Source organism: Papio anubis, chromosome 4, assembly GCF_008728515.1.
Source record: "Papio anubis isolate 15944 chromosome 4, Panubis1.0, whole genome shotgun sequence".
Taxonomy (NCBI): Eukaryota; Metazoa; Chordata; class Mammalia; order Primates; family Cercopithecidae; genus Papio; species Papio anubis.
The window spans coordinates 164,450,126-164,473,119 of NC_044979.1; the positions used below are offsets into that span (position 1 = coordinate 164,450,126).

At 42.4% G+C, this 22,994-nt stretch overlaps 1 protein-coding gene across 4 annotated transcripts in view; it reads left to right on the forward strand.

Annotated features, from left to right (window-relative positions):
* Positions 1-22,994, forward strand: part of MAP3K7CL (MAP3K7 C-terminal like) — a 104,324-nt gene that overhangs the window by 28,933 nt on the left and 52,397 nt on the right. For 2 of the 4 annotated variants that reach the window (XM_021935548.2, XM_031665687.1), the window contains exon 3: positions 7,660-7,803. Coding sequence is in view for 3 of the 4 variants with exons in the window: in XM_031665687.1 (XP_031521547.1) it covers positions 7,752-7,803 (52 nt within the window). In the remaining variant the exon portion in view is untranslated. Of the gene's footprint in view, positions 1-5,881; positions 7,804-9,271; positions 9,700-22,994 lie in introns of those variants that run through there. The other 2 variants (XM_031665688.1, XM_009202392.3) reach the window with 2 other exon arrangements.

Here is a 22,994-nt window from a genome sequence, read left to right on the forward strand (position 1 = left end):
GATGATGATATAAAACGATAGTCTCTAATATTTCTTGATTATGTGTCAGTAAAAACTTCTAAGTGTTCACTTCAAATACATATATTTATTTATAAGTTAATACATATGCCAGTGTTAATCTATTAACTAATAGTGAGGCTTACTTTCATTCCTGCTTTAGATCTAAAAAGTTACAAATAGAAGTTCCATTATTTTTTCATCTGAACCCCAAAGGATTCTTATATACTCTCTGGGTGTGCAAAACCCACCAACAGAGAAAGTGACTGAGAGATGGAGAATGTGGTGGATGTCACAGTCAGGATCTAAAGAAAGTACCAAGATTGGGGCTGAATCATGTAAACAATCAACATCCCAGGGGCATTGCTGGCACATGAATCACATTGTGGGGATTTCTGCAGAGGCGCCCTCTCTGGGCAGAAGAAAGACAAAGATTAGCTGGGCACAGTGGCTCACGCCTGTAATCCCAGCACTTTGGGAGGCCGAGGCGGGTGGATCATGAGGTCAGGGCTTTGAGACCAGCCTGACCAACATGGTGAAACCCCATCTCTACTAAAAATACAAAAATTAGCTGGGTGTGGCGGCAGGCGCCAGTAATCCCAGCTACTCAGGAGGCTGAGGCAGGAGAATTGCTTGAACCTGGGAGGCAGAGGTTGCAGTGAGCCAAGATGTCGCCACTGCACTCCGGCCTGGGCGGCAGAGCGAGACTGCATCTCAAAAAAAAAAAAAAAAAAAAGAGAAAGACAAAGATTATCTCCTTCTTTTGGGAACAAAGTGTGGTGAGCTGAGTGCAGGTTGGATTTTAGTCACTTCTCATCTGTGCCTCTGCTTGTGCAGTGCACAAAAGGTACAATGATCCATGGCAGACCTGTGGCTTCCCATTAACAAATAGGCTGTTTTTTGGAATTTCAAGTCAGTTGACTTAACCAAGGCTCAAGAAACAGAAAAATTAAGTATATGGTGGAAACAAGCCTCAGAAATAAGGCTAAATCTCAGCTTTTTAAGACATAGATCACACATTTGGTCAAGACATCAAGACTGACTTTATTCTCTCTCTCTCTCTTTTTTTTTTTTTTAAGAGACAGGGTCTTGCTATGTTGCCCAGGCTGGTCTGGTACTCCTGAGCTCAAGAGATACTCCCTACTCGGCCTCTCAAAGTACTGGGATTATAGCCCTGAGCCACTGTGCCTGGCTGAAATTGAATTGATTCTATGACCTTCTTGTTTTCATCTTTTTAGCCCCAAAAGCGGGGAGACTAAGTTCCCTTTTTTAAAGTGTGGACTGGATAAATGACTCAGTTCTAAAGAATAAGATATGACAGAATATGTATGAGTCAGTCATAAAATGCCTCATGGCTTCTTTCTTATTCTCTCTTGGATTATATACTCTGGCGGAATCTGCCATGTGGTGAGGGCATTCAAGCAGCCCTATAGAGGGGTCCATGTAATGAGGAACTGAGGTCACCTGCTAACAGCCATAGAAGTGAGTCATCTTAGAAGCAGATCCTCTAGCCTTGGTCAAGCCTTCAGAGGACTGCTGCCCCCAGCTAACAGATCTATTGCAACTGCAGGACAGACTCTGAGCCAGAACCACCTAGCTAAGCTGCTCCCAGATTCTTGACCCATAGAAACTGTGAGAGGTAATAGGTATTTGTTATTTTAAGCCAGGGGTTGGCAAAGTACTGCTCCAAGGCCAAATCCAGTCTGCAGCCTGTTTTTGTAAATAACGTTTTATTGGAACAAAGCCATGTCTGTTGGTTTATATAGTGTCTATGGCTACTTTCCTATTACAACAGCACAGTTGAGTAATTGTGATAGTAGCTACGTGACCGACAAAGCTGAAAATGTTTACCATTTGGCCGTATGTTACAGAAGGAAGTTTGTGGCTGGGCACGGTGGCTCACATCTGTAATCCCAGCACTTTGGGAGGCTGAGGCAGGTGGATCACGGGAGCCCAGAAGTTCCAGACCAGCCTGGGCAACATGATAAGACCCATCTCTACAGAAAAAATTAAAAATTGCAACCAGATGCAGTGGCTCATGCCTGTAATCCCAGCACTTTGGGAGGCCAAAGCAGGCAGATCACTTGAGGTCAGGAGTTCGAGACCAGCCTGGCCAACGTGATGAAACCCTTAATCTCTACTAAAAGTACAGAAGAATTAGCCAGGCGTGGTGGCATGCTCCTGTAGTCCAAGCTACTTGGGAGGCTGAGGCAGGAGAGTTGCTTGAACCTGGGAGGCGGAGGTTATAGTGAGCCGGGATCGTGCCACTGCACTGCAGCCTGGGTGACAGAGTGAGACTTTGTCTCAAAAAAAAAAAAAAAAAAAAATTAGCCAGGCATGGTGGTATGCACCTGTAGTCCCAGCTACTCAGGGAGGCTAAGGTGGGAGGATCACTTGAGCCCAGAAGGTTGAGGCTGCAGTGAGCCAAGCTGTGATTGCTCCACTGCACTCCAGCCAGGGTGACAGACTGAGACCCTGTCTCAAAACTAATCTAAACGGAAATAAAAAGTTTGGCAATTCCTGTTTTAAGCTTTTGGGGTAATTTTTTTTTTCCTTGCACAGCAGTAGATATTTAATATGGAGGAAACTGACAATGGTTTAATTTGTGTTGAGAGCACCAAGTAACACAAACTCTTGCCATGATGTTGTTTACTTTTTCCCCTTCTTGATACATATTTGTTTTGTTGTAGTTTGTGTGTTTTTTGTTTGGTTGGGTTTTTGCAAATCAGTATCAGGCCTTGTGTCCTATGAGGCTCTGCTGCTCAAAGGGTGGTCCTTGGTCCCAGCAGCATCAGCACCAGCACAGACAACCCTCTAAAAACAACAGAGATTTTTTTTCCTCAGGGTTTTTTTCTGTTCTCATTTCAAAACTATTCTCCATTTCTCCTCTCAGCAAGAGCTGTGGTTTACATGTGAACTACTGCTGTCTCTGCAGAAAAAAAATCACTTTCCCTGCCTTGAAAAGAGTTGACTTCTCATCCCATAGTTCGTGGCCTGGGTTGGTGATGCCTGCAGTAGTTGTTTCATTTCCAGTTGCATGGTGGACAGAACGATAAGCAAATCCTCCACGTGGAGGCAAGCTTTGCTGTTTTCAATTCTGCGCTAACCAGCCTTACGCACATGCCGTGAATTTGAGAACCTCTTTTGCCGAAGCCGGGAAAGCTTGTCTGGATTAGAAAAGTCCTCCATAGAAACCTGACACTGTCCTGAGCTGGAGTATTTGGAATCACACACAGGAAAGGCTGCGTGTTTGCTGACCTGCCTGAACGGCAGAATGTGTGTGCGGTTGTCTCCAGTTACAGCACTCCAGGAAGCATCACCCCAAAAGTGCGCTTGCTATGAACCGCAGCGTGTCCTTCGGCTAATCCTCATTAGCTGAGGTGGATTCTCTTTCTACATGTACCCTCTTTTCGAAATGGTATCCTTCCTGCGGTCTTTTCATGCCTTGGCCTAAGACTCTGGACACACAGGCCAGCTTTGTCCCCACCAGATCCATTCGATAGTTTTTCATGAATCACCAGCTCTCCTGGAGAAACGCAGGGTTCTAATTATTGAAGAACCATGCATAGGGAACTGGAGATAAGCCACGGGTAAGACTTTCCTAAGAAGGGAAGAAAGTCTCATTGGAAGCCCCCTAACATTCAAATGACAGGAACTATCTGATTTCCACCCGAGAATCCAGCTCTGAGTTAGTGGAGGGACCGAATCACTGATCACCGATCATTTTCTGGGCAGTTCCTCATTTTTTGCTTTCCATCTACAATGACCCCATCACTGGAAGTGGAGCTTGCCCTGGGAAATGCTATATTGAAGGAAGACCTTGCTCTCTGATCTTTCTCAGTCCTCCTACAGGTGATCGTTCATTCTCTTCCTCCCCTTTCGCATGCCATGCTGATGGTTAACCTTCAACAGATCTGATTCTGCCCTGCCTTCATCCTGTTCCTCATTCCCCTGAGCCTCTCGAGCTCTGAACTGAAAACCAAGATGATAAGAATGAGGTCTTTGGCCTCGGGGAGGAGCTTTCTGCTTAGTTATCCAGTTATACCTATAAAGGAATAATCCTAGTACTGTGTGATTAATGATCTAAAGGACATTCAAGAGCTATGGGATCCTTGAGGAAGGAGTGTGTAATTATTTATCTAGAGAAGTGGGATGGGGGCAAGAGATTCTAGGCAGTAGGAAAAAACATACCAGATAGAGGCACAGGGCCATGAAACCATATGGAGAAGAGCTTATAAGCAGTTTCTTCAGAGAAACGGTCTTTTCATAAATCTCATCCTAGAAGCTCTGTGTGGAAGGGCCAGTGGGGGAGGAGGGACAGTGACATTCAAGAGCATTTTAAATCTCCTCCCCACATTGCATGGGACTAAGGTGGGTCCTGTCTGGAGCTGCTGCTTGGATAGAAAAAAATGCATGTGGTCCTGTACTCTGACTGTTGGAAGAGGGCTACATAGAGGGAGACAGAAAAAAGTTCTACTCCTTATGAATTCTTTTTCTTAAAATGTTGCTGAAGGTAGCTCTACAAAATTAAGCCCTGGCCAGGTCTTGCGTGGTTCCTGGCCTTTTCTTCGCAAAATTGAGACCCCATGAACCTCCCTGTCTTCTCATCTGTAGGCTCACACTAATCCCCAGGCTCTAAGATCAAGCCAGACTGGGGTATAAGTAACCTATATGGAATTTCCACACGAATCAGGAAAAGACATCTTCTGTGTGGTCCAGGGCATGGTAAGGATAAGGCTCCTTTGAGAGTACTAAGAAAACAGCACTTTTTTTTTTTTTGAGACGGAGTGTTGCTCTATCGCCTAGGCTGGAGTGCAGCAGCATGATCTCAGCTCATCACAACCTCTGCCTCCCGGGTTCAAGCTATTCTGCCTCAGCCTCTGGAGTAGCTGGGACTACAGGCATGCACCACCACACCCGGCTAATTTTGTATTTTTAGTAGAGACAGAATTTCACATGTTGGCCAGGCTGGTCTCGAACCCCTGACCTCAGGTGATCTGCCCAAAAAAGGCAGCACTTCTGAAGAAAGAGGCACCTACTTCTTTAGGAAGATGGAATCCGCTAATGGGTTATGGCTTGGAGAGCATTGCTGAGCTGGGTTTTATCCCCATCCACTTCTCTCAGTCTGGGGCCCTTGCACTGATCACAATCTGTACAACCATGTGTGGCAGCTCGGGAACATGACCTCTGGGCAGAGAGTTTTAAGGATCAGACATGAGTTCAGTATTGCAAGGTTTAGAATTGAGTCACTGCTGCCACTAGTCCCTCTCTGGCCTGATGTCCCAGCTCTGAGCAGTGGGCTTTATCTCTGCGTCCCAGACTAGTTTCTGCCTTGTTGTGGTTCTGAGCACAGAGCATCATGTGGCCAAGCTGTTGGAGCAGACCTCTGCCCTGCTCTCCACCCCGAGCTCCATCATGAAAACTCGTCTATTCTGCCAGTCCTTTAAGCACAGGATCTTGCCCTGATAGCTTTGTCCAATTCTGTCCAAGCTGCAATTCTGTCCAATTCTTTTGTTGGGGAAGAAAGAAGGCAGGCCTGTGTAGAGCTTTAGGGCTGACTGCTAAGAGAAGAAAGATGGCTGGCATTCAAAGCCTGGGGTGTATTAAAGTCTGACTTAGGCCAGGTGCCGTGGCTCACGCCTGTAATCTCAGAACTTTGGGAGGCCAAGGCGGGTGGATCATGAGGTCAGGAGTTCAAGACCAACCTGGCCAAGATGGTGAATCCCCGTCTCTACTAAAAATACAAAAATTAGCCAGGCATGGTAGCGGACGCCTGTAGTCCCAGCTACTCGGGAGGCTGAGGCAGAGAATTGCCTGAACCCAGGAGGCGAAGGTTGCAGTGAGCCAAGATCTCGCCGCTGCACTCTAGCCTGGGTGACAAAGCGAGACTCCATCTAAAAGAAAGAAAGAAAGAAAAAAAAAGTCTGACTTATAAAGAAAATTGATCTAAGATGGAGGATGAACTCTCAGGAAGAGAAAGCGACAGTATAGAGACTGCTGGCAGCCCACCCAAGAGTGATTTCCCTTTTGTGTTCTTATTTTGTTTCGGTAGGAAAAGTGGTGTAAGTGAATCATGATAATCCTATTTCTTTCTGTAATGATTTAGGGTAGGCCTGTGCCCTAGTTATAGGGAAGTCTAATGAGAGCTTCTGGGAAAGATTTTCTTCCCTCGCCACCCCCACCTGCCTTTGGAAGTTGTCACGTGGGGATGTGATACCTGGAGCTGCAGCAGCCACGTTGAGACCATGAGCAAACAAAGTTATGAAAAAATAGGGACACTAAAACAAAATGTTGACTTTATTGAACTGCTACATTAATCAATCCTGTCTCTGGACTTCTTGTTACGTGAGAGGACAAATGTCCATTGGTTAAACTATTGTTGTTGAGTATTCTATTAACGGTTAGTGAAAATAACTGATATGGAAATTATTGTTTGCTAGGCATTGTGCTGCAACTTCATAATATTCATGACAACTCTATGCAATATATATTCCTGTTATCTCTCTTTTTGTATATGAATAAACTGAAGTTCAGAAATGTAAAGTATTTTGCCCAAAAACATTGCAAGGAACATACTTGTTTACATATATTTTGATAAATGGGATTATTTTATTGAGTTAATTTCTTAGGAGAGAAACTACAAGCTTAAAGAGTATGCATGTTGTTATTGATTAAATGTCTGTCTCCCCCCAGAATTCATATGTTGAAGTTCTTACCCTCATTGTAACTGTATTTTGAGACAAGGTCTTTAAGACCTAATTAAATAACGCTGTAAGAGTGGGGTCCTGATCAGATAGGATTAGTGTCCTTGTAAGAAGAGATACCAGATAGCCCCATCTCCATGCGCACACAAAAAAGAGGTCATGTGAGGACATAGCAAGAAGGTGGTTGTCTGCAAGCTACGAAGAGAGCCCTCACCAGGAATGGAATCAGCTAGCACCGTGATCTTGGACTTCCCAGCCTAGAACTGTGAGAAATAAATAAATTCCTGTTGTTTAAGCCCTCTAATCTATAGTATTTTCTTGTGGCAGCCTAAGCTGACTAAAAGGCTTTTGATACCTACTGCCAAATTGTCCTCCAGAAACATTATACCAGTGGCACTCCCACCAGTAGCATATAAAAAATACATATTTCCCTGTGCTTATACCAGTACTGAATGTAACCTTAGAGGAACTGAATTTAAATTGCAGTATACCTTACAACATTGGGTATGCTTGGACAAACCACTCCCTTCTCTGAGCCCCAGTATCCTCATTTGTCAAATTAGCATCATGATAATCCCTGTCTTGTTGGTGCCATCTCAAAGCGCTGTTGGGAGTTCCAATGAGATGAAGTATGAGAAGATGTTTTGCAAACTGTAAAGGAAAACATAAGTATTGGTGGTGGTGTTATTCATCTCACTGCCTCAGTAGAATAAACTGTAGAATGTTTAGGAGGTCAAATGAAACAGTCAAAAATAATTTTGCAGTGTTCAGTCAACTCCAACGGTGTGAAAATTAGTCAAACTGAGAAATTCATGAATGCTTTGGTTACAGCCTCGAAGGTCAACTTGAATCCAAATTCAATGTCGGCTGGACCCAAGTAATGTTCTGATTCTAGAAAAGTAGCTCCAAAGAGTCTATGCACTTCCCTTTCCTCATTGCAGAATTATCTTCCCACTAGGTTGACATTCTTAACCTTCCTGGATCCTATCAGAGAAACCTCATTCATCATTTCATTTCCAAATTATGAAGACCATCTGGGCCTGAGTGGAGATGCTTGTTTCTTCCTCTTCCCTAATGCCCTTTCCACCAGTGTGGACTGCAGGTATGGACACAGGGCAGGATGGGTAAGTGTTAAGTGCTATGAGCTCCAAGGAAGAAGAAATTCCGTATGTACAACCAGATAGTGCATATGTGGGTAATGCTTATTTTATGCCCATTTAATTAATGCCATGATCACTATTGCTTCTAGTAATTAATTTGATTTTCATTAGTAGTGGAAAAATAGACCAACTCCTTGAGATCAGAGAGAGCTTTAAAAAATGCTCAGCTAGGAGGTGTTAAGTATTTCACTAAGTGTGAAACTTTTGGCAAAACCCCCATCTCAGCATTCAATTGTCTTTGTTAAGAGTTGTTGACATAGATACAGGAATAACTTTTGACCAGCAATTCCATAAGTATTTTACTCTACTGAAATCCATTTTTTGATTTATAAACTGTACATTTAATGTAAATAGCACATTATTCCCCCTGTCACAGAGCTGATATAGTAATGATTGTCTATAAGTGATGATTATTCTGCATTTAGGGTTCTCTGCAAGATCTCGGCTCACTGTAACCTTATACAAACCTTATACAAACAGTTATATCTCGAGCTGACCCTAGGCAAAATTATAAAATGGTCTAATAAATTATCTTTTACTTATATCTTATGTTCTGCTTCTTCTTCTTCTTCTTTTTTTTAAATAGTGTAGACTCCCAGGAGTGGGATTTCTGGGTCAAAAGGTATGTCAAATTTGTCTTCTATTATTGTCCGATTGTTCTCCAAGAAGACATTAATCTAGCAATCTAGCAATGTGTAGTAAGTTTCTCCTGCAAACCCGCCAACAAGAGATGCTATCTATCTTTAGAAGGTTATGAGTACAATGCTGTATAAAGTGATATGATACTGTGTACTTACTTGCATTTCTTTGACTATTAGTAAATTTGAGCATATTTTTACTTCAAGCCTTGTATAACTTTTAACCATTCAAGTTTTTTCTTTTACTATCTTCCATTACATCTTACAGCAACCAGCCATTTTACTTTAAACACGAAATTAATCTATTTTCCATAAATAAAAAACACATCCACTATCATAACATATATTCATATTTCTTTGCCACTCTATCCCTCCATCACTCACATCAATTACAATTTTGACTAAAGTCATTATCTTTGAGGTACATCTACTTTTTCACTTTCTGGAATTTCTATATTCAGATGCTTGGGGGACTAATGATCTAAAGTTCTTATCATCCTGTTGCTCCATTTTTTATCTCTGTATCTTTTTTTTTTTTGTTTTTTGAGACAAGGTCTCTGTTGCCCAGGCTGCAGTGCAGTGGCATGATCTCGGCTCACTGCAACCTCCACCTCCCCAGTTCAAGTGATCCTCTTGCCTCAGTCTCCCCAGTAGCTGGGATTACAGGTGTGTGCCCCTAGGCCCAGCTAATTCTTGTATTTTTAGTACAGATGGAATTTTGCCATGTTGGCCAGGCTGGTCTCAAACTCCTGACCTCAAATGATCCACTCCCCCTCAGTCTCCCAGAGTGCTGGGATTACAGGCATGAGCCACCACGCTCGGCCATCTCTGTACCTTTTTGTTCTATTTGCTAGTAGCTCCTAAACTTCATGTCCCACCCCTTCTATTGAAGTTTTAGTTTCTGCTTTCATGTTCTTAATTGTGAAGAACTTCTTTTTGTTCTCTGAATATTTCTTTTAAAAATGCTATTCTATTCTTATTTCATGGATGCAGTATCTTAAATCTGAATGTGTATATTTTAAAAAGAGTTCTCTTACTCTCAGCAGTCTCTCTAATTGCTGTTTTTGGTCCCTGTCTTCCATGTGAGAAACGTTCCTTGGGGGCTGGGCGCAGTGGCTCACGCCTGTAATCCCAGCACTTTGGGAGGCCGAGGCGGGCGGATCATGAGGCCAGGAGATCAAGACCATCCTGGCTAACATGGTGAGACCCCATCTCTACTAAAAATACAAAAACTTAGCCGGGCGTGGTGGCGGGCACCTGTAGTCCCAGCTACTCGGGAGGCTGAGGCAGGGGAATCGCTTGAACCTGGAAGTTGGAGGTTGCAGTGAGCTGAGACCACACCACTACACTCCAGCCTGAGGGACAGAGTGAGGCTCCTTCTCAAAACAAAAACAAAACAAACAAACAAAAAACACAAAACACGAACAAAAAACGTTCCTTGGATGTCTCGTCATCCTTAGTTGTCTGTTCTTATTTAAGAGTGGGGAGCTAAGAGGCTGGCTGGTGTTCTGGGTGTGTTAGGTGGGCTTGTGGAGTGCAGAGTGACCGCACTGTTCGGATTTGTGAGGAGCTCTATTCCCTACCCCTCCACTGTCCCCCTTCCCACCGCACCACATCCACATGTTTAGATCTATCTTCTTGTCCAAGTCCCCTGAGAAGAGTCTTCAGTCTCTTGCCTGGAGGGTAAGAGCTTGACTGTTTGAATTGTGGATGTTGAGAAGGACTGGAAATCTACGTGTTTTCACTTAATCCCATTTAAGTCCAGGCTGGTGTAGGGAGACAGCCTTTCTTCCCCCTTCCCCAAAGAATAAAGCCTAACTCTGGGGTGAGGAAAGGAGTGTGGAGTAGAAAGGAACTGAAGAGTCTGACTGTGTCTTACACAGATTTCAACCCATCCTTATTTTAGTTTCTCACTTTGCCCCCACTTCCAGAGGTACCTAGTGCCTCCCATTCCTGAGCTTTTGGAGAATACTGTGTTGCAAATCAAGCTGATTCTTCACCTTTCCCATGGATGACTTAAACCCTCTGATGTGCTAAGCCAGCTCTCATTCTTATGCCTGTCCAGACCCCGACTTTGTGTTGCCTCCTCTCCAATTCTCCATGTCCTTAAAGCTCTGTCTTCTTTCATTGCAAAATCTTTTGTTAGGTCTGGTGCGGTGGCTCACACCTGTAATCCCAGCACTTTGGGAGGCCGAGGCGGGAGGATCACCTGAGGTCAGGAGATCGAGACCATCCTGGTCAACATGGTGAAACCCCATCTCTACTAAAATACAAAAAATTAGCCGGGCGTGGTGGTGGGCACCTGTAGTCCCAGCTATGTGGGAGGCTGAGGCAGGGGAATCACTTGAACCCATGAGGCAGAGGTTGCAGTGAGCTGAGATCATGCCACTGCACTCCAACCTGGCAACAGAGCAAGACTGTGTCTCAAAAAAATAAAATAAAATAAAATAAAACATAAAAAAACTTTCATTATAGTTTTTGGAAGGATTGAAATTACATGCACTCTTCAATCCTTATAGCAGCAAATTTTTCTTTATCATTTTGTTTTATGTGTCTTCCTTGCAATTAGTATTAACCTAGGATTTTTTTTAAAACCCAGTCTCTGCTTTGTATTTTAATGATTGATGTATTAGATTTTTTCATATATCTTTATATTTGCTACTTATTTTATACATTTTTATATGCTATTTTCTTTTTTCCCTTTCTTTGGTAGGTTTGATCAAGTTCAATTGGTTTCTTTTCCCTTGATAATTACTATATTTTTCCATTCTGTGTTCCCTTCTTGTCTCTCATAATTACATAGACATTTCTTTATGATTTTTGAAAACAAGATTCCAATGATTTCCGTAATCCAGATGTCCTTTAAGCTTCATGCTTTCTCCCTCCGTCAGAATACATTTCCTCGTTCTTCCGCCTTCCCTCCCAGCAAACGAGGCCTTTGGAACTTTTTTTTTTTGAGACGGAGTCTCTCTCTGTCTCTCAGGCTAGAGTGCAGTGGCGGAATCTCAGCTCATGGCAACCTCCGCCTCCCAGGCTCAAGCGATTCTCCTGCCTCAGCGTCCCAAATAACTGGGACTACAGGTGCCCCCACCACGCCTGGCCAATTTTTTGTATTTTTAGTAGAGACAGGGTTTCATCGTGTTAGCCAGGATGGTCTCTATCTCTTGACCTCGTGATCCACCCGCCTCAGCCTCCCAAAGTGCTGGGATTACAGGCGTGAGTCACCGCGCCCGGCTGACCTTTGGAACTTTTATGCTACATCTTTCTCACCCCTACATTCGACTCTCATCTCCAATACCTCGACAAAATAGTTGAGAGCATTCGATCCTGTACTCCCATTAGAATTTCTTCTTCTGGGATGCTTCTTCTTTAAGGGTTCCTATTTGAAAATAATCCTTGGATAGTGTGTTTAGAAACGTTGTATCTGGAACCAGACTGTTTGGATTTGAATCCTGACTCTGCCATTTCCTGATTTTGTGACTATGGATCAGTTATTTAATCACTCTGTGCCCCCGTTTTCACCTTGGGGAAATGGAGTTAACACTAGTACCATCTTCATAGAATTTTTATTTATTTATTTGTTTGTTTATTTATTTATTTATTTTTGAGACAGGGTCTCACTCGTATGATCACGTCTCACTGAAGCCTCAATCTTCTGGGCTCAAGTGATCCTCCCACTTCAGCCTCCCAAGTAGCTGGGACTACAGGTACACACTACCACACCCAGATAATTTTTTGTAATTTTTATAGAGACAGGGTTTTACCATGTTGCCCAAGCTGGTCTCAAACTCCTGGGCTCAAATGATCTGGCTGCCTTGGCCTCCCAAAGTGCTGGGATTATAGGTGCAAGCCACCACACCTGGCCCCTGACAGCAATTTTGTGAGAGTTAAATTAGTCACTTTATGAAAAATATTTAAAACAGTACTTAGTTCACAGTTCAGTAAGTGTTAACTTATTAACATTTAAAAACACATTCATAAATATTATATCATTATTCTATGATATATTATTAAGATATATTTATGTGTCTCTGTGCATATATATTATCTATTGATGTATCCATCTATCTGTATCTTTTTTTTTTTTTTTTTTGAGATGGAGTTTTGCTCTTGTTGCCCAGGCTGGAGTGCAATGGCGCAGTCTCGGCTCACCGCAGCCTCTGCCTCCCAGGTTCAAGCAATTCTCCTCCCCTGTAGCGGGGATTACAGGTGTGCCACAAAGCCCACCTAATTTTTGTAGTTTGGTAGAGATGGGGTTTCACCATGTTGGTCAGGGTGGTCTTGATCTCCTGACCTCAGGTGATGATCCGCCCACCTTGGTCACCACACCTGGCCATATAATGCCTACTTAAGCATCAGTTGCTGGCCTGTTCAGTGTTGCTTACATGGCTCTGGTCTGCACTGGGCAAGGGCGTTTGGCAATGAGGAAGGAGTGTGCTTGGTTTAGAATAGCAGCTTCTGTGGTTCTTTTTAGAGGCATCATTTCTGCCCAAATCTGGGGTGCCTTTTCATTGATCTACATTTGGGAGTTAACTCAAATAAAAGGAGAGTTTTATTCTAATTAATTTAATTTAATTAATTTATTTATTTATTTTTGAGAGAGTCTTGCTGTGTCGCCCAGGCTGGAGTGCAGTGGCACAATCTCAGCTTTTTGCCACCTCTACTTCCTGGGTTCAAGAGATTCTCATGTCTCAGCCTCCCAAGTAGCTGGGACTACAGGCGTGCACTACCATGCCTAGCTAAATTTTGTATTATTAATAGACAGGGTTTCACCATGTTGACCAGGCTGGTCTCGAACTCTTGGTCAAAATTGATCTGCCTGCCTTGGCCTCCCAAAGTGCTGGGATTATAGGTGTGTGCCACTGCGCCAGGCCTTATTTTGTTTTTATATTTATTTATTTATTTATTTATTTATTTATTTATTTTTGAGACAGGGTCTTGCTCTGCCACCCAGGCTGGAGGGCAGTGGTGCAGTCATGGCTCACTGCAACCTCGGCCTCCTGAACTCAATTGATCCTCCCACCTCAGCCTCTCAAGTAGCTGAGGCTACTCAGGTAGCTGAGTCTACAGGTGTGAGCCACCACACCTTGCTAAGCTGTGTATTTTTTGTGGAGACAGGTTCTTGCTATGTTGCCCAGGCTGGTCTCAAACTTCTGGGCTCAAAAGATCCACCTGCCTTGGCTTCCCAAAGTGCTGGGATTACAGGCATGAGCCACTGCAGCCGGCTATGATTTTTAAAATTCAAAAGCAGAGTGTAGATGGGACCCTAAATGACAGCAAATAATAATAATAATAAACTCTCAGAGACTGTATGGTGTAGACCAGGCCCTGGATTAATGGGAATGTCTACATTCCATCCCCTTGAGCTCAAATATTCTAGTCAAAGTGAGTCACCCAAGGTTACTTTCGATAGAAGGCGGGTGTGGAAAGACTTGGACAAGAAAATCTAGGAGCCACAGGAGGCCAGATGCTTCTCTCTACAGGAGACTTGACCTGTGACACAGAGCCCTGAGGAAATCTTGACTGTTTTCTTTAGTATTTGATCCTCAGCTGATGCAAGCCATTTATTTATGTTTGCCCATTGGACAGCAGGGGGATTGGGCTGTTTTCACATCTATAAAAGGCAGTGCAGAGTGCTTCCTTTGATGTGTCCCGCCTCTGCTGTGGCCTCACCATGCCGGGCTAACTTGGTCTTCCCCATGTAGGGCTCTGGATCCCACTCCTAAAAACTCTAATTTGAGGATCAGAGTCTGAAATAGCCCAAAAGGTATCCTGTTTAGCTTGTCATTTAAATAGCTAAGCCCCTGCCACGACCATTTAAAACCATCTCACCTTTCATTTAGCTAAGCAGTTCTTTTTTCAAATTTGGCTTGTTTGTGTTTTTCTCTATTCACTGCAATTCTGCATCTATAAAAAGCATTGATGGAAGGAGGAACGAGTGAAATCAACATGCTTTTTAGTAGAGGGCCTTCGTTGGAATTGCAGAAATATCAGGGAACTTAGCAATAAAGGCCTCCAGAGTTATCCCTCAGTGCAGGGGGCCAGAGTGGTCACAGCCATGGCCTGGATGTGAAACTTGACTTAAAAAATGACTAGCTTTTTGACCTTAGGTAGGTTATTTGACCTCCCTTTACCTCCGTTTCCCCATCTGTAAAACTGGGGTGATAATAGTTCTTGCCTCATAGGTGGGACTGGTTACATAGCTTCCAGAGACTCTTGTTTGAATTTCAATGAAATGAAAATGCTAGGCCCCTTGTTCAGCTTTCAAGATGGCAGCAGCATAACATCAAACCAAGTGTGGGACCCCTCTGAGCGTGGGCCCTGTGACACTTGCCAGGACGCTGGCCCTGCTCACAGGATCATTGTGAGAACTAAATTAATTATTGTATTTAAAGCCCTTAATGTACTGCCTGGCACATATGCAATCTATATAAACATTAATGAAATCTAAAAAATGACAGAGGAGTAATCTGGGAAGCAGAGAAATTGTTACTAGCTCAGAGTATAACACAGTGAATTGGTGGTAAAGGAAGCCTTGGATTCCATCTGTTCCATGGCTTTCTGCGTAGTTTATTTACGTATACTCTAGTGGTTTCTTCAGTGAAGCTCTTCCATTCAATCAGCATTTTTGAATGCTTTTCTGTATCCCATGTGCAACAGTAAACAGTGGCAATGGGTAGTTCATGAGTTTTGTTTTTATTTGTTATTTCTTTGTATTTCCAGTGCTGTAGCAGGCTAGAATAAATCTTAAGCTATACTAACTCTGTCACTGAACAAGCCATGAGATTCTTACCTTATTAAGTCACATGAATTTAGAAGAGTCAAGTAAATGACATTCGGGATCTTGGTATCAACACATGAAGAAAACTTGTAAGTACAAATATGTAAAAAATATAAATGTAAATATAAATGATGGATGAGCTTTCTTGTGTAAAATCAGAGGATGATTTAGATGATCTGAAAGAAGTCTTCTAGCTCTAACATTAGTAACAGAATCACATGAGCCTCCATTCTTTCCTACTGCCCATGTAGCCACAAATGGAAATATCTCGTTAAAATGACTACTTTTTTTGTTCCTAATGTGTCCTTAAAGAAAATTATTAAAAATATCTCAGGTCAATGGCAGATAAAATTTTCCTAAAGTCTTCCTTTAAGAAACCCAAAGAGAGTACAAACTTCTGTCTGTATTCTGATTCATCTTCGGTTACTTTTTCTTGATAAACAGGGAATGTCATTCTTGTTCATTCTGAATTTCAGAATCTAAATTTGGAAAAAGAATACTAAAAGCATGCTAATTAGGCTCTTCAAAGAGTTCTTTAAAAATTTGAATATATAAATAATTTTATCATTCAGGGTGTGAATCAGCTATAGTTAGTCCGAAAAGCTTTTTAAAGCAATATACTTTTTCATGTTCAGGAATGATTTCCTGATATATAAATAACTTCCATTTTCATGGTACTCAGGCCATAAAGGGCCCTGCAGAACACACTTGTCTAATTTGAATTGTTCAGATTAATTTGGCAACCTGTGAAATATCACTTTGATCCTAATATTGTCATGCTCACCTTGAGTAAGGCTTTTTGTGGTTTAATAATGCATACTCTTATTTCAGACACAAAAGCATCTGTGAAATCTGTCTTAACTATCAATATATTTCTTCTATTTGACATAATTTAATTTAATTAATGTAAATTATAAGATCCTAAAATCTCAAAAGAAGATAATCTCCTGTCCTTCACTAGAATTTTTCTGTTCCAGGAAAATGTCATATTCTATTTGTGGACTCTTCTAGGAAATCTTCATTCCCATTTAGCTGGAGCAGCGATGGAAAGCTATTCCTTCTCTGATAGACTTAACAATGCTATTTCTGTGTCTCATTTGTGAGGCTGGGCAGCCATTCATTTGTGGTTAATACTGTAATTCTTAAAATGTATTTTTAAGAAGTGGATAGAAATATCTGATGCTCCATTTTAGTCTGAATGCTATCACCACTGAAGAACACACAAAACTGTCAGCAAAATGCTGTTTGTATTGGACAACTCCTATGAATTGAAAGTAGCTAAGCTAAAAAAAGGAAAATTGACAGGTGTCTTATTAGGCCCCAGCGATTAGTCATTTTTGTGTGTGCACAAGTAATTGACACTCACTTCTAAACAAGGATTGTGCATTTGCATGCTTTCAGGAAGAAGTCCTGCCGGGTGATTTTAATCTACTATTTTAGGATGTGATGGCTTAATTTGAAAAATGTTTTTATGAACAAAACATGATCTCTTTCTTGTCACTTTTCTGAATGTCCTCAGGTTTCACAGTGTGTTCAGGGACTGAATGGATTTTACTCGGGTACCAAATATCTCATGACTAAATGGGTTTGGCAGTAAAATTGAGGGTTGTGTTGGTAACTGCCTTCCACAGGGAGAGGAAGAGATTATCTTTATTCTGCTCTTTTCTCGACTACTGCTGTAAAATGTATTTTTGGTTGGTTACAAACCAGTTGACTCTGTACAGAATCAAAACCAGAGAAGAAATTCTGTGGATAATTATTTCTTTATTCAGGGGCTGGCTCCACCTACTAAAATTAAGGAATTTAGAATTATAGGAAACTTTAGAGAGTATTAATTTAATTTGATTTTTTAAATTAAAAAAAATTTTTTTGAGACGGAGTCTTGCACTGTCGCCCAGGCTGGAGTGCAGTGGCATGATCTCAGATCACTGCAACCTCCGCCTCCCGGGTTCACGCCATTCTCCTGCCTCAGCCTCCCAAGTAGCTGGGATTACAGGCGCCCGCCATCACACCTGGCTAATTTTTTGTGTTTTTAGTAGAGATGGGGTTTCACTGTGTTAGCCAGGATGGTCTCGACCTCCTAACTTTAGGATCCGCCCACCTCAGCTTCCCAAAGTGCTGGGATTACAGGCGTGAGCCACTGCGCCTGGCCACCTCACACAGCTTTTAAAATCCCCTTTATTATCTGTAGCCACTCGGCTGTGGCCTGAAGAATATATGTTCCCCCACCTCCCACCAGCAAAACAATAGCCTGTGGTAAACTATGAGCATGCGTGTTCTTATTACATGCCTTTTGGGGGCAAGGATGCCTCGATTCACTTGGCCATACCTGTGGGTTTGGGATATTGATTCTTCACAAAAACAGATCTAAAGTTAAAAGGTTAACTTGGACCTGGTCTGGCAGTAGACAAAACTACAGATATTGCCAAAGTAAACCAGGATGTCTAAACTTTTCTTTTCCTTTTTTTGAAATAGAGTCTCTCTGTGTTGCTCAGGCTGGAGTGCAGTGGTGCGATCTTGGCTCACTGCAACATCTGCCTCCCGGGTTCAAGCGATTCTCCTGCCTCAATCCCCTGAGTAGCTGGGATTACAGGTGTGCACCCCCACACTTGGCTAATTTTTGTATTTTTAGTAGAGACAGTGTTTCACCAAGTGGACCAGGCTGGTCTTGAACTCCTCACCTCAGGTAATCTGCCTGCCCTGGCCTCCCAAAGTGTCTTAATTTTTCTCCATGTGTCTTAACTTTTCTCTATGTTTCCCTGATTTTATGGGTTCCTTCACTATTAGGCATTTGCATCCCAGGTTCAATTTAGTTCCAGAAATATTTATTGAGGCCCTGCTAAGGGCAAGGCACTGACCATGTGTCTTTGGTTGAATTAGGGGTGACAGTGGGGTGGGTAAATGGAAGCAACACAATGTGGTACTCAGTGCGTTAGCAGGAGAATGATCAAAGGGTTTTGGGAGGACAGGGGTTGAAATGACTACACAGAGGAGGTGACAGGAGTGAGGGCCTTGATCTGTGAAGGCACAAAGTTGACAACGTGGCCATAGTATCGAAAACACTGAGAGAAGTTCAGTGTGACCCCATTGTAGGGAGGGTGGGAGCATGAGATGGGTATGGAGGAAAGGAGGACAAATTATGAAGGGCTTTGGATGCCAAACTAAAGACGTGATTCTTTAGGCAAGAGTGAGCCAACAAATGGATCTTTAAACCTTTTAATTTTTGTTTAGGTTTTGCATGCACATATGTTAAAGAGTCAAATAGTTCTGCAAGATTTATTACAAAAAACCCAAGAGGGTTCAGCCCTCCTTCTTCCTGTTTTCCCCATTCCAGAGGTAAACATTGTCTAGATGATGGTGCTGGTCTTTACCTCCCACTTCTATGACATGTGTTTGCATGACTATTTCTTGCTTTTTCCAGTCTCGGCCATTATCTACTGGCTTCTCCCCATGCAGGCTGAGGATCTGGCTCTCTCCCTGCATCCCCACACCACCGCACACACAAACACCCTTTCTATGCCACCTCCTTTCCACAGTGTAATTTTTGTTAGATCAACATTCAATATTGACAATATGAGGCTGCTGTAAATGTATTCACAGCTGAGGCAAATAGTCAACAGTGGTTATTTTTACTTTACAGTACAGTTTCAGCCCTGTCCCTGGAGGGCAGGCTAAATTTTTTGTTTGTTTGTTTGCTTACCTTTTTATTCCATGTACTCATCACTGATTCAATCCTAAAGGTCTTTGGGCTTCTGCCAGTTGCCTAAATGTCTTCTCAATATGGCATCAATCAAGTAGTCTAACCATTTCCTATTCCTAATGGAGCCATTCCTGTGGCTTTCAGACCTGCTTCTGTGAGGTCTGGCACACAGGGTCACTGTGATTCCCTTTTATTGCCGTCCCGAAGGGCCATTTTACCCAGTGTGGTGTTGGGCCTTTGTGTTTCCTGTGTTCCAGGCTTTCTCTTTCCTTGTTTACACCAGTAGCTTTTTGAAAAATGCGCATGGGATATAAAAATTTTGTTCAAGACCTTAATCCTAAAACTTTTTTTTTTTTTGAGATGGAAGTTTCACTCTTGTTGCCCAGGCTGGAGTGCAGTGACGTGATCTCGGCTCACTGCAACCTCCGCCTTATGGGTTCAAGGGATTCTCCGGCCTCAGCCTTTTAAGTAGCTGGGATCACAGGCACCTGCCATCCCTGGCTAATTTTTTTGTATTTTTAATAGAGATGGGGTTTCACCATGTTGGCCAGGCTGGTCTTGAACTTCTGACCTTAGGTCATCCACTCGCCTCGGAATCCCAGAGTGCTGGGATTACAGGCATGCGCCACCATGCCTGGACTTTAATCTTAAAACTTGATTGATAGTTTGGTCAGATACGGAACTTTAGGTTGGAAATACTTTTTCCTGTAGCATATTGAAGATTAGTTCCATTTCCTACTGGTTTCCAGCATTGTTATGGAGAAATATGAAAACATTTCTGGTAACTGATTTTTTTATGAGATCTTATGTTTTTCCTCCTTGGAAGCTTGATCTTTTGTTTCCAGTTTGGGGAATTTTCTTTTTTTTTTTTTTTTGAGATGGAGTCTCCCAATCTATTAGTATCTTTGTGTCTTTGTTTATTTGTGTATTTGTATCGTTGTGTATTTGTATCTTTGGCACCAATGAAAAGGTATCTCCTACAAAGGCAATTTGAGCCACATACCATAAACAGGATTTTGGTGTGTCAATGAAGAGATTTAATTTTGGCAAACAAATTGGCTCTTACACTTTATGAGCTCTGGAACTTTGGGCAAATCATTGAAACTTTGTAAGTCTCAGTTCCTGTATAAAGCAGGAATTACAGTAGCTATCTTAAAGGGGTGTTTTGTGCATTAAATTACAACATGGGTATGAAAAGGGCTTAGCTGAGTGTCTGGCACATAGTATTTGCCCCACATAATTCATTTCTCGTCACCTTAAAATGAGAATATTTCATGGGACTTTGACGTATTCTACTCATGAAGGTATTAGCATAGAATGTTTGAGTCTTCTTTCTTTCTCTTTTTTCTTTCTCTTTCTTTCTTTCTTTTCTTCCTTCCTTTTCTTTTCCCTTCCTTCCTTCCTTTTCTTTTCCCTTCCTTCCTTCCCTCCCTCCCTCCCTTTCTTTCTCTCTCTCTTTCTTTCTTTCTCTTTCTTTCTTTCTTTTTCTTTCTTTCTTTTTCTTTCTTTCTTTCTTTTCTTTCTTTCTCTCTCTCTCTCCCCCTCTCTCTCTCTTTCCCTCTTTTCCTCCCTTCCTTCCTTCCTTCCTTCCTTTTCTTTCTTTAATCAATTTGAGAAATAGGCTGGGCATAATGGCTCATGCCTGTAATCCCAGCACTTTGGGAGGCCAAGGTGGGTGGATTGCTTTAGCCCAGGAGTTCGAGACCAGCCTGGGCAACATGGTGAAACCCCATTTCTACAAAAAATACAAAAATTAGCTGGGCATGGTGACATACACCTGTAGTTCCGGCTACTTGGGAGTCTGAGGTGGGAAAATCACTTGAGCCTGGGAGGTTGAGGCATTAGTGAGCTGTGATTGTGCCACTGCACTTCAGCCTGAGCAACAGAAGTGCAGCAACAGAGTCAGACCCTGTATCAAAAATATATATATATATATATATTTTGGGCAAATCATTGAAACTTTATAAGTCTCAGTTAGTTCCTATGTAAATTCAGTAGCTATCATATATATATGAGGAATAATGCCTTCCCTACCCAACTTCATTCATGAGCCCCTATTGCAGGCTTCACCTGTTCAAGTACTACCCATTATCTACGGTGAGGGAAATGGCACTCCTGTTTGGGCAATGACTGTCTTCCCTGGGAATTCTGAGGGAAAAGGTCTTCTCTTCATGGGTTTGTAAAGCTGGTAGGACATAAATGTAGGCAGCTGGTGGCCAACTCATGGGAAAACTCCATCTGAGAATGAAGCTAATGTAAAGAAAGCTGACCATGAAGTGGAGTAAGTTAGTTCCCTATCGCTATCAGTTGTGCCTTTGGGTAAATCAATGTCTAAAAAAAATAGGCCCCTGGATTTCCTAGTTTTGTGAACCAATAATTACCTGTTGGTATTCAAGCTAATGTTAACTTGGTTCTTGACTCCTGCAACTAAAAGAATATAGGTTCATTCAGAGCTAAACTTCTTTTTTCTTTTCTCACATTCACATGGGAGGTTTGTTGGCATTTGGTCCTTTCTTGCAGTAGGAGGGTTTCCAAGTAAAGACATAAACCGAAAAGATAGTGAACCAGATCTTTAATAAGCCATGCAGTTCAGTGTTTGGGATTTTTAGAAATACTTCAATGAGTTTGCTTTATAATTTCAGTAAATATATGACCTTAACACTGAAGCTTATTTGAGAAATGTCTGAAGCATACTTAGGCTACATCTCGTAGGCCTTAAGAGGGTTGTGTTCATGGGTAAATGTAGCTGTGGTTGGGGAAAAAAAGAGAGACCAACATTTCCGAACACCAGGCACTCAGCACTTTCCTCACAATGTGTTCTTGCTGCATGAAGACCAAGGATGTCACAGGCACCAGTCAAATTTAAGTTGCAAAGCAGGCCACAGAGGGAAAGTCCTACAAGCACTCAGTCATCAGCATGGGGAGGAGGAACTCAAACCAAATGTACACTACAGAATGTGTCCCATGTTCACGTTTGTGCACCTGTTTTGTTTCTGGAACGTGCTCCCTCATGTTAAATTTATGTAGTTGAGTTGTAAAACAGCAAATCTTCCTTGACGCCTTAGCGGGACTTGTGAAAGGGGTGGCTTGTTTACTTAGCCCACAGCATTCAACCCCTCATGGGACAGGGAGCGTGCAGGTAAGTGGGTACAGGGGCCAGGATGAGTGCTTCTGGGTGTCAGCAGGAGCAGAATTTTGTGCAGCTCTGTGGCAGCATCTGGGGGCGCACCCATGACCCCTGGAGCCCTAGAGGGCATGTGTTACACTGCAGTCTTAGCTTTGCTGTGCACGGGTGACTTAAGTGTTTAACAGCTCAATGTGACAGCCCTCTGTATCCTGAGCTCTCATTCAGTGTTCAGGAAGAATCAGGTTGTATGAACGAATTGAAGATGATAAATGTGGGTGATTTTCTTGCCAATGAAACTGGCTCTTAGTGGAATAGAGAGCTGGAAAGGGGATGGAGTGGGAAGGTGGTCTTCCCCCGGAGTTTGGCCATCCACTGCTGAACTCTTCTTCGAGGTCCCACCATCAAGCTGTCCCTCTTAAGTTAAGCTGCTTTTCACTGACGTCCAGCTGCTGCTTCTTTTCTCTACTTCTCTGCCACTCTGCTGCCAGCGGAGGCTGGGGTTTTTCTGGGTACAGGATGGGGTACAGGGCAGGCCAGGGTGATTTTGGAAAAGGCAACATTCAAGTAGGAAAAGAGGAATGCGTGTTCTTACTTTGGGCCATGGGTCCAGGCTTGAGGGTGGCACCCTCACTGGGGACTGCCCTCTTCTACCCAGTATTTTCCTGCCTCCTGTCCTTATCAATTGTATTTTAAATTTGTCACTTCATTTGAATTTAAATTATAAAATTGGTTTATAAGAGCTTTGTAGATTTGATTTTATAAGAGGTTTATAAAAAGATTATATATAGTTTTATGCTTATACTTAAGTAATGTTATTTTCAAAATGAAGTCAATACTGGAGAATATTTTATCTTTTTTTTTTTTTTTTTGAAATAGAGTTTTGCTCT